Source organism: Ascidia mentula, chromosome 1 (assembly GCF_947561715.1).
Source record: "Ascidia mentula chromosome 1, kaAscMent1.1, whole genome shotgun sequence".
Taxonomy (NCBI): Eukaryota; Metazoa; Chordata; class Ascidiacea; order Phlebobranchia; family Ascidiidae; genus Ascidia; species Ascidia mentula.
Genome location: NC_138566.1, coordinates 9,820,065 through 9,834,776, shown reverse-complemented (window position 1 = coordinate 9,834,776; position 14,712 = coordinate 9,820,065). Strand labels below are relative to the sequence as shown.

Here is a 14,712-nt window from a genome sequence, read left to right as displayed (position 1 = left end):
TTAGCTGAGTGGGGAAAGACATACGGTCCCATCATGTCGGTGAGGTTTGGTCGAAATGATTGGATTGTTCTCAACAACTATGACGTCATAAACGAGGTAAACTGCTCACAATTGTAGTGGTTCATATCGGATAAAATTTATTTATTTTTTAGGCCTTGGTAAAGTGCCACGAATCCTTTTCTGGACGCCCTAAAGTGCCGGTGATCGAAGTAATTTCACGTGGAAACGGAGTAATTCTCATAGATGGAAAGAAATGGAAAACTCAAAGAAAGTTTGGACTGATGACGCTTCGAGAGTAAGAATGACTTGTTGTAAAAAAGGGATATTCCTAAATAATTCAACACCCTTTATGGTAAATCATAATCAAATATTTTCATGAAAAGCGGACAACTGTGATCGTGATAAAGGTATTAAAAGGACAAATTGTAGTGTATCAAAATTTCACCCCCAAAGAATTTATATCATCGTTAAAACAAAAGTACAGACACAGAAGGTAAAACAACCATTGATTTCAATCGTTTTGAACACATTAAGTTTGTATTAAACGCTGCAAATTAACAACACTCACACAAATATATAAAATGTTCAGGTTTGGAATGGGTAAACACAGCATGGAGGATAGTGTGCTGGAAGAAGTCGAATATATGAACGAAGAAATAAGAAAACATCAAGGAAAACCTTTCCTCATAAAAGTAAACAAATCTCAATTGTTTATTCACGTAAACTAAAGTTACGCCGATCAAAAAAAATACGATCTTGTAAATAATTTAGAAATATTACTTTTGTTTTATAGGAAATTTTGGAAAATACTGTTTCGAACGTGATATGCAAGGTTGTATTTGGAAGGCGATTTCACTACAATGACCCATGGTTTACAAGTTTATTGCACATCATACAAAAATGGTGGGTGGCATCGAGTAGAAAAAATTTTAATTTTCTTGTTTTATATGATCTTGCGTAAAACATCAATTCGAATTTCCAAAATGTACAATTATTTATAGGCTGACAGACCCGAAAATGAGCCGTGTAATGGGTACCTTTGCATTGGCACCATGGTTGCAGTACATTCCACCTTTTTCCTGGTACATGAAGAAACTTGTGGAGGACATCGCTTTTGAGAGAAGTTAGTCGTAAATTTTGGACAAATAATCTTGCTTTCTGGGCATTCGAAACTCATGATAACAAGAGAGTTTTTTCTTGGACTTCAGGGGTTGTTGTTTTAGTTGAATTTTGAAAGACAAAAGCAAAACCAAAATTTACCACAATGTTACAAGAAGTGGTTTTGGCAGAGGATGGAAAGGACTTGATTAATTTTGGTTTTACTGCAAATTTTATTACCATGGCGGCACAAAACCCTTTCGCCAGAACAAATTTGTATTTAATTAAATGCAGGTGAATTTGAAAAGAAAGTGAAAGAGCACGAGGAAGATTTCCAGAAAGATGAGTTGCGTGATTTTATCGACGCTTTTCTTGTGGAGATGCGAGAGGGCAAGGACACTTTTACTGTGAGAATTTGTACTTATCTTTTGAAGTACTTGAATACTCGCCTTACTTAATAAATTGCTGGAAACTGTTTTTTTTTGCAGCTCATGCAGCTGCTTCACTACATACGAGATTTGTTTGTGGCCGGCACTGAAACAACATCAAGTTCTCTTGCTTGGGCCGTTCTTTGTCTTGTACATTATCCAGAAACACAGAAAAAGTTGCATGAAGAAATCATCAATGTTATTGGTACAGTTTACTCACAAATTAATTATTTCTCAACGTATGTGAATTTACGCTGCCAGCAGGCAATCAAACGTTGTGATGGCATTTCAGTAATTTTGAAATGAGTGGTTTAAAGAGACATGTAATTGACGTATTGTCTGCTGTGCAGATAAGTGCAATATATCGAAAACCTATTTGACCTTTTTCAATTGTCCTAATACTTGTTGTGGCGCAGGTGAAAGTGGAAAACCTTCCATGTCAATGAAAGAGGACATGCCTTACGTATCTGCATTTATCCACGAACTTCAGAGATACCGTACATTGCTTCCTTTAAGCGTACCTCATTCAACATCGAATAATACGAACTTGGGAGAATTTCACATTCCGAAAGGCACTATAGTAAGATCGCATCCTAATTAACTTAAAAGTCATAATTCTATTCATGAAAACTACTGTCATCATTTTCATTGCAGGTTCTTGCCAATATCTGGGCTGTTCATAATGACCAAAACCTTTGGGACGAACCGGAAAAGTTTAAGCCAGAGCGGCACTTGGACACCTACGGTCGATTCATCAAATCAAATTACGTCATACCGTTTTCAGTGGGACCACGACATTGCCTCGGAAAACTTTTGGCTCAAATTGAACTTTTAGTATTTCTGATTTCAATGGTTCAAAAATTTGAATTTTCACCGGTCCCTGAAAATCTTCCTGATATTGATAAAGGCTCCAAAGGAACTGTGTACTCACCGTATGCTTATGAAATTGTAGCCAATGAACGATTGTAAATATCTTATTACATACACTATGCACAGTTTCCGTCATGTGACTTGGGCTCTTTCATGTTTCAATTTGTTTTTCGCTTCTTGTTATTTCAATTTTTAGTGCATGGTTCTGAGGAGGGCATTATTTTAAGCATTTTCTTGATGAAACAAACCTCATAGAGAGCTGTGGGTTTTTCAAATTGTCGTTGTACAACGCTTGCGGTCAATTCGTTTGTAAAGTAAATTTTAGGCAGTGATTTTGTTTCAATCTACGAACTATATTTTTTGTTTTCATTTTCCGCTGTGGAATCTAATAAAAGTTTTCGATTACTTTCTAGGCTTGTCCAACATCTACAAAAAATTGAGCGGATTTCGCATCAAGGGCGACCTTTTGACAGATACTGAATTTCATGCAGGAACGTTTCATCAATGCCATTAGCACAATGGGTTAAATCTGCTGGGTATAGAGCTGCAAAACAAAACGGTTTGCAAAGATAAAATCGCACCTGAAATGCCATCTTACTTTACTTATCGACAAATTACAAAGACCCCAACTTATGGGATGAACCGGAGAATTTTAAACCCGAACGTAATAACGAAGGAACGAGAAACCTAAACCAACCAAAACTGTTGTGCTAATTGGGATTACGAAGCAAAAACATGTTTTTGGGATTTCCTGAAACACTTTCCGACATGGGTAACACCAACAATTAACAATAAAAATATTTTCTCATTTGAAACAAGCAGCTAATACACAAAACATTTTGCTAAATGTGTTGTGGAAGTGATGTTAACGTTAATTAAGCGAAACAGCAGAAAGTCGTTAATCTGAACCACACAGCAATGTTTATGTGCAAAATTTATTTGTATATTCCCTAAATCGCTTGTCACATAAATCTAACAAGCTTGTTGTTGTAAACACCACCAGGTTGCATCAGGCTGTTGTTGTTCGGTTTCCTCTGCACATTATTCTTAATTACGTGTTATTCATTAACATACACGCATAGACAGGCGTGATGCATGTTATTATGATGTATATATGCGAATGATTGTCAATCGTTTGGTTGTTTTTCACGTCGTGCTATTTCTGTGCTTATTTCACTTACGGTTTTATTTGTTTATTTACTCTTGTTTGTTTCGCACGCACGTGGCTGCTTATTTGTTTCAAAAACGGTTCCCCAAATTTTCCCTCCCAAAGTAATTACTTCTTTCACAAGCCCTAGCGTGGCGAATGTGCCATCGCTGATTGGCCCGGGCGCTGCTGGCCAAACCGAATCGAAGGTATTAGGAGGACTGTGGCCACAAAGCTGCAAAAAGTGTATGGGCACAAGCACGTTGGATGTTATAAGTACAAACGCATTCAGGTTCTGTTTTACAAGTTTCTTTCTGGCATTACCAATTACACAAAAATATATCGTATTTATGCAACGGCGTAAGTTAAGCAGTTTAACATAGCACACAAAGCCAAAAGAACCAACGTACTTCACCACCAATATATACCGAAGCAGAAAATGCCAGGTCTGGGAAAAGAATGGCACCACGTTTGACAAAGCATATTATACATTCGCCGCTTTGGGATATTTATTTGGATATGAATATATTTTATTATACATGATTAATATTGTGCTGTTGCATGAACCACGGGTCCCGACGTTTCTAAACTTCATGCCGACAACGCGCGATGAAACGTTAAAAAAGATTCGGCCTCGCCAAAATAGAAAAGTGCTGAAGACATAGAAGTTGCCGTGACCTACTTTTGACTTCGGCCTTTCCGAATGGCAATAAGTTACCTGGCAAGTTTATCGTGAAGGGCGTACACAATATATATGCAACCGCAGTGCAAAAAACATGATTACATTTGTCCTTATATGTTGTTACAAATTCATAATGCTTTTGTCTTGTTCTGCACACCCTCCGCCTGCATTCGTCTTGCACACCTTTGTTGCGCGATTTTTTGTACTGCGTGCGTGGGTTCGCATGGCTGAATTTTAGGAATGCGCATGATACCCAGTTCTAAAGCATGAACAAATCATAGAAAGTAGTTGAAATGGCGACCATATCATTAAAGAACTTTCTCAGAAATGGTTACACAGAAAACAACATTACATAGCGAAGGTAAGATAGACCGCGAAGGTTTCTTTTTCCTAAGTTTGTTATCGACTCGTTTTGCCCAGTCATGACTGTTATATGAAAAGTGGCTGCACCAAAATATCTACTGCTCTGTAATGTTAATATGCCGGTCATTTCATAGTGTTAACTTGTCACAGTAGGTCTGGCAAGAATGTGGAATTGTTGCAGTAGGTTACTTCTGCCTCATATCATACTTGTTATCGTTTTGCAAACAACCTAAATTTTTGTTGAACTGCGTCGCGTTAACAATTCAATTCGATATTAATGACCAACCTAAATATTTGCTGCAAATCACTTTAAATTTCCATTCAAATCCAGATTTGTTTGTTTCGAAATAAGTGGAAATTGACCTCTTCCACCCAGCCGAGGCAAAGAAGTCGGCATTTAAGAACTTTCTTTTTTCAACGCCCTTGAGACACGCAATACAAGCCAAGTGTGCAGTTACGCTGCGGCTTTAGTGCAATGTTTAAGAGCAAGGTGAATGGTTCACTCCAGCGTGCCACTTCAATACAAAATTTATTGAAAGAATGCTTTCTTTTTCAGGTAAATATGATTGAATATTTTAGTTACACTGCTGCTGTGATTGCTATGGCTCTGGGCCTTTTGTATTGGTATCATAGGCCGTATAAAATGCCGCCAGGCCCAAGAGGATTTCCTATTGTTGGGACTTTACCTTTTGTTGGTGAATATGCTGAAAGAACATTTGCAAAATGGGGGGAAGTTTACGGTCCCATTATGACGGTTCGCTTGGGTCGAGAAGATTGGGTCGTTCTTAACAACTATGAAGTGCTACATGAGGTAAGAAACGATTGTTTTAATCATTTGTTAGCACCCTTTAAGTGAATATAATCGTGACATTAGATGTGCTCCGCCGCTGGTGATGTTGTTGGTCTGTAATATCGCCACAAAATGTTTTAACTTTTTAGGCTCTGGTAAAACATGGCGAAACTTTTTCTGGACGGCCCAATAACACTATTTTTCAAGAATCAACAAAAGGCCAAGGATTGGCGTTTTTGGATTATGGAAAAAAGTTTAAAGAACAGAGGAAGTTTGGTCTCATGACTTTACGGGGGTAGGAAATTTGTTAAAACCCATGCTTGCTTATTGTTTTTTTCTTCAAAGCTTCGGGATGGGCAAGAGGAGTATGGAGGATCGTGTTTTGGAGGAAGCTTCATACATGGTTGAAGAGATGAGAAATAAGGCGGAAAAAACTTTTTCAGTGATGGTGACGAAATATTTAAATACCCATACGGATTCTACAACGTTGTATTTTGTAGACCATCTTGGCGAACACCGTGTCAAACGTAATATGTGGAGTTGTTTTGGGAAAACGATTTGATTATGATGATCCATGGTTTACTGGTTTGCTCACATATTTGGCCAAATGGTATGTGTGTGCGTGTGTTTAAACTGCAGTAGTTCAAACTGATAAAAAATATACCTTCTGTCACTACCATGTTCAAATTTTACTTGGTAACAATTTTCTTGTTTCAGGTTCAATGACCCACAAAGAATGTTCATGATCAATATTTTAACATTTGCCTCTTGGCTTAAATACTTTCCTCCTTTCTTTGGCGTGGTAAAGGAACTTGTGCAGGATGAATCCTACGTAATTTGTGAGTAAAACGATATTTTTTTGCGAAACTCTAGATCAAGTATTTTTTGGTTTCCAAACCCATTGTGAAGGTGAGATCGAAAAGATTGTAAAAGAGCACAAGGAAACATTTCAAAAAGACGACTTGCGTGATTTCATCGATGCATATTTAGCTGAGATGGATGATGGCAAAGAAAGTTTCACAGTAAGTATTTATAGACATAGCCACGGATGCGCACCTAAATATTTATAGCTGCAAACAGAATGGCCCAACACTTTTTATTCGCAATAATGGCTGTTCAGTGGCCAAATTCGTTTTTTTACAAATAAATGCCAATTATTAAAAAACATACTAGCATGTTTCGCGTTTTATTTGCGATATACTTTACGCTTGTTGTTTCTTAAAACTGTTTTCGGAATTAAATCACATCACAGAAGTAAATTAATTTTGGACATAATTGAAGTTTGACAGATTTCTCACCTTCCCTTTAACATCGATTTCAAAACACACTTTAACGGTAATCTATTTTACGCATTATGTCAAATTAAAATTGTTACGCCATTTAACAACTCAATCGAAGCATTGTTGCAGGACCTGCAACTGTTTAATTATATAAGGGACTTATTCGAAGCTGGATCAGAGCCAACTTCCAGCACTTTGCGTTGGGCGATACTTTGTCTTATTCACCATCCGGAAGCACAGGAGCAGTTATACAAGGAGGTTCTGCAAGGGATTGGTAGGCAAAAACTAGTTGCTTGCAGTCATATAACCTGTAGTAACTTATACAGGTGAAGCTGGTACACCTCAAATGTCAATGAAGGACGACATGCCTTACACATGTGCGTTTATCCAGGAAGTACAGAGATATCGTACGTTGAGTCCTCTTAGCATTGTGCATTCCACGTCCTATGACGTAGAATTGAAAGGTTTTAAAATACCGAAAGGCACAGCTGTAAGTTGTCATATTACTTAATAGAGACAAACAGATTGATCATTATTTTGTTTTGCAGGTTATCCCGAATATCTGGGCAGTTCACAACGACCCCAACTTATGGGATGAACCGGAAAAATTCAAACCCGAACGTCATTTAGATGCTGAAGGTTGTTTCGTCAAATCTAATTACGTCATACCTTTCTCTGTTGGACCTCGGCATTGTGTAGGAGAACAACTTGCCAAAATGGAGCTTTTCATTTTCCTGACCTCAATAATTCAGAAGTTCGAAATTCTTCCTGAACCTGGGAATCTTCCTGAAATAGAGGAGGGAGCAAACGGATTTGTGTTCACCCCGCTGCCGTTCAAGATAATAGCAAACGAACGACGGTTTTAGAACAATATTGGAGTATAAATATAATATGTAAGAGCTAAACTGTTTTCTTGTTTCAACAAAAAACAGGAATTAAAACGCAGCACCATTTTTCAAAATATTGTTCAGGTCCCAATGTCCCAATCCCAACTCATGAAAACATTAAGATATAATGGGGCAGTGACTAAACTCGATTTTTAAAGCAGGAAATGCTGTGTCGTCGATGTTTCGTTGAACGTTTTCGGGAGAATACTTTTGTTCGTAGCAAAAAATGCTTCTTGTGCAGTCACTTGCTCTGATACATATTCAAATACCTGCGCTATAATCCATAATGTACATTTTTATGTTATTCCTCGTTTGTTCGATCAAATATGAGGCTTTTAGATAAACTGTGAGAACACGTTAAAGAGGTGACAGAAACAGCACATTAAATACAAGCCTTAAGTGCAAGAAGCGCAAGAATAAAATTGAGGGAAGTGGGCAATTTTCCTCTCAGAACCTGGAATGCTGTTGAAACGCAAACAAAGACATATTGTTTTCCGCTACAGACCCGGTAAAAAGAGCATCGCCGCGACGTTGCAGCGTAGAATGACAGCACTGGCAAAACACGCAGCCAGACTTGTCCACAAACACTCCACATTCATAAGAACAACCATTGCGTGAATGACAAGGACCAATGCGGCTACTTTCAAACCGTTTACAACAACTTGTTGTAATTGTTACGCTCCGTCACACACCTGGTCACGTGACGATACAAGCGGTGCCATTATTATCGATTCCCCTTTCTTGTGTTTTTCATGCGTTTTAGTGTTTGTGCGCTGGATGCATTATCGTTGTGTGACATAACCCGGAAAAAGTCTCGCCGGATGATGGACGAAACGTTGGTTTTAATAAACACTTTCGTAACGTAACTGCCAGAAGAGCAATTCCTATTAATATTGTTTTTCATGTGATGTCATTGCAGTGTATTAACAACACAGTAATTTTGCAAAAAATTCTTAGTTCTTAAAAATATAAATACTAGACCTCGGTCCGGATTAACGTGACTGGGACATCGACGTAGAAAAAGCAGTGTTTTAAAAGATCTTATCACTGTAAGTGATATCACACTGGAACGTGGAAAAAGGAGTAAATAACGCAAGTAAATAAGGAGCGCGTAGATATTTCTAGACGATGATAGCAACCGGTCTTTAAAATCAACAGGTATTCTTTCCCACAGGTGTGTTAGTTAAATGTTGCAAATATACACTTACCTGCGACTTCAATTAACGACAGAGTACACATTTTTAGACAGAACGAAATGCACAATAAGTGCGTTGCGTTCGAGCGACATAATCCAGCAGGTATTTCCATTCATTAAAGCTGGTTTGCCAAACAAAGTAGTGCCCAGCGAAGCACAACGTTACTGCGCTTATGCTCTCGTCTTTTGTCGAAAGTAAAATAAGTAGTAGCGCTGGTTACGCTGGTAAACACACCGGGCCCAATATATTATATTTCAGTCCAGGATTGTAATTTGTATTTATGTAACAACAAGAGGCAACTTCCTATCTACGGTGTTGCATCTTGCAGTTCTTGACTTGTGAGCGACAACCACTGTTCGTCAGAACGGAAAAGGTGATCGCTGATCCGTTATGATACCAAAGCAATTTCTGGTCAATTAAACATACACGCTTAAATTACTGTGGGTTTGATAAAGGGAAGTTATTGCGTTCGTCCGACTATATTTTATTATTATTTTGCTGACGTTATTCTGATCTTTGCATTTTGTGTTCCAAATGCCCTCAATACGTTTTGCTAACTTATGAAGCGCTGACGAAACCTGATTTATCTAAGGTATAAACAGGATTTAATCAATCAACAAAAAGAAAAAAATAGCTTTTCTGCCTCCTGGACGGGGCGATGACGCAAAAATGCCTTTTTCAACAGTACTACGAAATATAAATGAAGCGTTAAAGGAATCTGAGGTATATGTAAAGGTGGCCTTAGCTCTGAAAAATTGGGAAGATATATGCTATTGCTGCAGCCGCATAGTAACAATGAGGTTCAGTTGCACACGACGAACTGTTATTGCTGATGGACTTCACCGAGCACATTCCTTATACCAGACCTGTTTTGTGAGTCATCCTAGCTGCTAATTGTTGTTCGCATGGTGTTGAAAAAGCAAATCCGAGAGAATCTACTATTCTCTGCTACAGCGTTCAGAACAGACGTTAATGATTGATTGCTTTAAAGCTTGACATTTTTTCCGCGCCGTTGACATTTTTCAACCAGCAAAACTGGTCAGTTGTTGCCATGACAAACTAGAAAATAAGGTGTTATCTTCAGAAATAAGAGGTATTTTGCAGAAATACATTATGTTGCAGGTAGATATGATTGAGTATTTTAGTTTAACTGCTGTTGTCATATTGTGTGTTCTGGTGGCTTTGGGCCTTTTGTATTGGTACCGCAGGCCAAGTAAAATGCCGCCGGGCCCAAGAGGATTTGCCATCGTTGGTGCTTTACCTTTTGTTGGCGATCAAGTTGAAAGAACATTTGTCAAATGGGGGAAAGTTTACGGTCCCATCATGTCGGTTCGCTTGGGTCGACAAGATTGGATCGTTCTTAACAATTATCATGTGATTCATGAGGTAATTGTATTTTCTCATTTTGTGAAAAGAACACATTTTATTATACCCATGTTGTCGCTTAACCAATGCCCTTTGCTGTTTGCCATTTCTCGTCGCTTTGCGCGATGTTTTAACAGTTTCTCAACTTCTCAGGCTCTGGTAAAGACAGCGGAATCCTTTTCTGGACGACCCAATAATACTATTTTTCAAGAACTGACACAAGGCAATGGATTAGGATTTCTTGATTACGGACCAAAGTGGAAGGAACAGCGGAAGTTTGGTCTCATGATTTTACGCGGGTAGAAAAAATGTTTCAAAATAAATCTACCGTGATTTTATTGTTCACCTGTTACCGTGTACGGTTAGTTTCGGGATGGGCAAGAGGAGTATGGAAGATCGTGTTTTGGAGGAAGCTTCATACATGATTGAAGAGATGAGAAATAGAACTGAAACACCTTTCTCAGTGAAGGTGATAAACCACAATAACCTGCACGGATTCTACAATGTTGTTTGTGCAGACCATCTTGGCGAGCACGGTGTCTAACGTGATATGTGAAGTTGTGTTGGGAAAACGATTTCAATATGATGATCCGTGGTATTCTGATTTGCTCACGTACTTGGCAAAATGGTTTGTGTTTGTGTATGCTGTATAATTATACGCCAGGAGATTTTATTTTTCTACGTTGCAATGGGCTTGGCTACATTGGTCAAGGCGATCGAACCATGTACTAAAAGAAAGCCTGACGGGGTTCTTGGTAAGGGTAAGCTGGGTTTCAATCCTGTTGCGGCTAGAAATCAGATGCTAAATTTAGTTCAACCTCTACACATGGTTAAATAAATAATCATGTCAAACAAGATACGTAAACTTATTGCACGTATTGTAGTTAAATCATTGTTTGCGCATGGAAGGACAAGCACGTAAGCTGTTCCGCTGCTAATCAAACCAAGTTAGTTATAGTCAAGGCGATATTACACCAAACCCAAGATATATCCAAACCAAAAAAAATGTTCGTTTCGCTGTATTGGCACAAATCTTTTGACAAGTTACGCAAACGTTTTTGCAATAGCGCGATCTCACACAAAAAAAACCTTTGTTATGCGATCACTAGCGGAGCGATGGGAAAATACAAATCGATAAGCGTCCTCAAAAGGAAACTTGCGATTGATTGGGATCTAAATACGGTTTTCATCGTGCAGGTCCAGCGACCCGAAACTTTTGTTTACTTTGAACATTTTGACGTTTGTACCCTGGCTGAGACATATTCCTCCATTTTATGGACGGGCAAAGACATTTAGAAAGGACGACGAGCACGTAATTGGTGAGAAATATGGTTTTCGGTAACATTGCAACTTATAAATTCGTCACCAACATTTACTTTTAGCCGAATTCGGAAAGATTGTGAAAGCACACAGGAAAACATTTCAAAAAGACGAGTTGCGTGATTTTGTCGATGCATATTTAGCTGAGATGAATGATGGTAGAGAAAGTTTCACAGTAAGCAATTAAAAATATGCCTGCCTGAATTTGTTTGCTGTTCGCCATCTATCAGAATGTTCCGCGTTATATTAGGCTTGTATAAGAGAAACCTAGTTTTACTGATGTGAATTACCCTAAAAAGTATATCGTGTTGCTTAGAAAATCGTGTCACTTAGCAGTAAAGTTTTTCGACAGTTTTGTCCCCCTTTTCTTTGATCAGTACTTTTCAAAACCACCAAGTAGTTTCGTATCGTCCCATTAGAATTATGTCCAGTTCAAAATATAACTTCATTAAACCTTATTTTTTAGAACGTGCAGCTTTTCCATTACATCAGGGATTTATTTAAAGCCGGTTCAGAAACGACTGCAAGTACTTTGCGTTGGGCGATTCTTTGTCTGATTCACCATCCGAACACCCAGGACAAGATATATGAGGAGGTCACAAAAGTTATTGGTGGGAAATATTCAATGAATTGGTTTAAATGTGAAATTTCAATGTAATGTTAGCTACATTGTTAATACAGGTAAAGCTTGTAAACCTTCAATGTCAAAGAGATACGACATGCCTTACACGTGTGCATTTATCCACGAAGTACAGAGATTTCGTACGTTGGTTCCTCTTGGCGTTGTTCATTGTACATCCAATGACGTGGAATTTATGGGTTATAAAATACCGAAAGGCACACCCGTAAGTTTCTAACCGAATAACAATTCCTCAAATTTTAAAAGTTTATTTTGTTTGAAGGTTCTTCCAAATATCTGGGCAGTTCACAACGACCCCAACTTATGGGATGAACCGGAGAAGTTTAAACCCGAACGTCATTTAGATGCCGAAGGTTGTTTCGTCAAATCTAATTACGTCATACCTTTCTCTGTTGGACCTCGCAGCTGCGTTGGACAGCAACTGGCTGAAATGGAGCTTTTCATTTTCCTAACGTCCATAGTTCAAAAGTTCGAAATTCTTCCAGAACCTGGGAATCTTCCTGAAATAGAGAAAGGAGCAAGCGGTGTTGTGTTCACCCCGTTACCGTACAAGATAATAACCAAGGAGAGGAATTTCTAGGACAACCAAATACCGTGGTGTAAATGTAAATAGTTTGGTTGTTCCTGAAACAGAACCATCATATCACCAAGAATTAAACTAATATATTATCAAATTAATAACAAACCACAGGGAGAACGTAACAACACTTGGTTGAACGAACGTGGAAGTATCAACCAGGATTAGACACAACACCGGAAACTCATTAATCACGTTCATAACGCTGTGATTGTGTAAACGCAACTACTCATGTTTTCATTATGTAACTGTTTAAAGCTTGATGTGGTAAATACCAAGTTGTGTTGTGGCTGTGCTGGTTAGTTGCGATTCCCTTTAAATTTGTTAGTGGGCCGTGTTTCGTTGCATGACGTTTTGCAGAGCCTTTGTTGGTCTTGGATATATTGCGTTATCGTAGCCGCACACACAAAAGTCAATATTTGGAATGAACAAAGTTTTTATTGTGGCGTCAGTTACTTTCACCAATTATTTCCAATTTTTACCTTATACTTAATTTCACATGCTTCGGCCCATTTTTAAATTGCATACATTTGAATGACGATTTTGTTTTGTTTTTTGACTTGACTTAAGAAGCATTTCTTCCGAATTAGATGTTGGAAGGATTGTAAATCTACCGATCATTTTCGCAATGTATTGATACTGTTAATCGTTGACATAATCATATGTGACCTGCTATACAATGTTAACACAAACTAGTTCGTCATTGATTGCCTAGCGTGCAAATTTGCCTCCACTGGAGAGTTACAGCAATAAAATCAATTTTAAGCATAAAAAGAGTGTTGTCAACTAAATAACTATGTGCCCATGCAATCTCAATGACATAAAGTCAAGATAATTTATCGTGGTGGCACACATGTGTTCTGATTTGGCAAACCCTTTGCTTACAATCGACTTAACGTGTTTTTTTGTACATAAGCGCAGTGTTGTATACACCGCTTCACCATAATCGTTATTCAAAAGCATGTAGGATATAATTATGGTTAATGTGTTACAAATTTAAAAAAATATTATCATTCTATGAGTGGCGAATACACAATAGTGTAATGTAAAGGTAATGTTTGCATGAGTTTGAATGTTTAAACAAAGCATGCACAGATTCGTGACATACATGCCAATAAACTTCACAATTGTAAATACGACGGATGAATTCATATGTATGTATGAGGTGCAATCTCCTGGTAATTTTTTTAGTTTATTTGCGACGTAAGTGCGGCCATTTATCAGTTTATGCAAAATTATGAAAGTATCGTTTACACCTGTGAAGGTTTAAACACAAAACTGTTAAACTACAATGTCCCCTGTGATATTCTCGTCGTTTGCCTTTTTTGCCAGCTACGTCACACGCAATTCGTGCTGGGCAAATACTTGCTCAGCGGAGTTGAACGTATATCGGACAAAATGTTTGTAATAACCAAAATAATAAAAGGGTGATTTTCTCCCAAGTAAACTGTCCAACAAGAAAGTAGCTACAAGTAAGCATTTCTACTAGAGGTGAGTTCGTTAAGTTAAAGCACTCGCATATGAACCCCTAGATGTTCTAGTGCCCAACTTGCCGTCGATTATTTTTGGCCAGTGACTGTCTTTCAAAAATTCAAGCGGATAGAAACAGGACTTAATACTAAAACGTTGTGTAATGCTGCTCAATTTTGATGTGTCTGGCTTTACTGTAGAATTGTACCATAGAAGGTTATTCCTATTCCCTGCAGTGTTACACACTTAATATTTGATTGTTCCCTTTCGACCGTGGAAGCGGAACCGTGCAACTCGAAAAACTACGGACATCTATGTTAACATATTTTGACTTGTCCCGTTCGTAGCTGGGCCGTTTAGTGAGGTCGCTCATTATTTTTTGCGCAAATAATTCTGCACAAGTAACCAGCAACGACCTCAAATTCCAAATCCCAAAGTATTTTCAAGTGCTACATGATGTGATAGTTTGTGTTCGAAATGTGCAGCAATAAACAGTATGTGAGAACGAAAAAGTGCCCCATTTCTAAGGCAGCAGGTGAACAAAGCATAGCGGCGGTCACGCTTCACAAAGTTTGTCTGGTACGCTCTCCGCTTGCAAT

At 38.2% G+C, this 14,712-nt stretch overlaps 2 protein-coding genes across 2 annotated transcripts; both read left to right on the top strand.

The window, feature by feature from the left end:
• On the top strand, positions 1 to 7,524 carry LOC145910816 (cytochrome P450 2U1-like). Its single transcript, XM_082998058.1, has 18 exons — positions 1 to 96; positions 153 to 295; positions 590 to 692; positions 794 to 903; positions 1,002 to 1,123; positions 1,393 to 1,505; positions 1,587 to 1,731; positions 1,943 to 2,106; positions 2,181 to 2,491; positions 5,168 to 5,399; positions 5,528 to 5,673; positions 5,724 to 5,826; positions 5,879 to 5,988; positions 6,096 to 6,217; positions 6,288 to 6,400; positions 6,788 to 6,932; positions 6,985 to 7,148; positions 7,207 to 7,524. Exons 1-18 carry the CDS (start codon positions 34 to 36, stop codon positions 7,522 to 7,524), a joined length of 2,727 nt encoding a protein of 908 aa, XP_082854184.1. The 5' UTR covers positions 1 to 33.
• A 2,345-nt stretch (positions 7,525 to 9,869) lies between these two features.
• Positions 9,870 to 13,295, top strand: LOC145914119 (cytochrome P450 2U1-like). The gene is made up of 9 exons (XM_083001903.1): positions 9,870 to 10,127; positions 10,260 to 10,405; positions 10,473 to 10,575; positions 10,625 to 10,734; positions 11,304 to 11,425; positions 11,489 to 11,601; positions 11,893 to 12,037; positions 12,108 to 12,271; positions 12,329 to 13,295. Exons 1-9 carry the CDS (start codon positions 9,870 to 9,872, stop codon positions 12,644 to 12,646), a joined length of 1,479 nt encoding a protein of 492 aa, XP_082858029.1. The 3' UTR covers positions 12,647 to 13,295.
• Positions 13,296 to 14,712: the final 1,417 nt, after the last annotated feature.

What these genes read in the sequence shown, in the direction of transcription:
- LOC145910816 (XM_082998058.1), top strand. Translation starts at nt 34, where the DNA reads ATGTCGGTGAGGTTTGGTCGAAATGATTGGATTGTTCTCAACAACTAT. An exon ending in AGAAATCATCAATGTTATTG is followed by an intron (nt 1,732 to 1,942) that starts GTACAGTTTACT and finishes GTTGTGGCGCAG; the next exon opens with GTGAAAGTGGAAAACCTTCC. An exon ending in ATTGTAGCCAATGAACGATT is followed by an intron (nt 2,492 to 5,167) that starts GTAAATATCTTA and finishes TGAATATTTTAG; the next exon opens with TTACACTGCTGCTGTGATTG.
- LOC145914119 (XM_083001903.1), top strand. Translation starts at nt 9,870, where the DNA reads ATGATTGAGTATTTTAGTTTAACTGCTGTTGTCATATTGTGTGTTCTG. An exon ending in AAACACCTTTCTCAGTGAAG is followed by an intron (nt 10,576 to 10,624) that starts GTGATAAACCAC and finishes TTGTTTGTGCAG; the next exon opens with ACCATCTTGGCGAGCACGGT. An exon ending in ATGGTAGAGAAAGTTTCACA is followed by an intron (nt 11,602 to 11,892) that starts GTAAGCAATTAA and finishes CTTATTTTTTAG; the next exon opens with AACGTGCAGCTTTTCCATTA.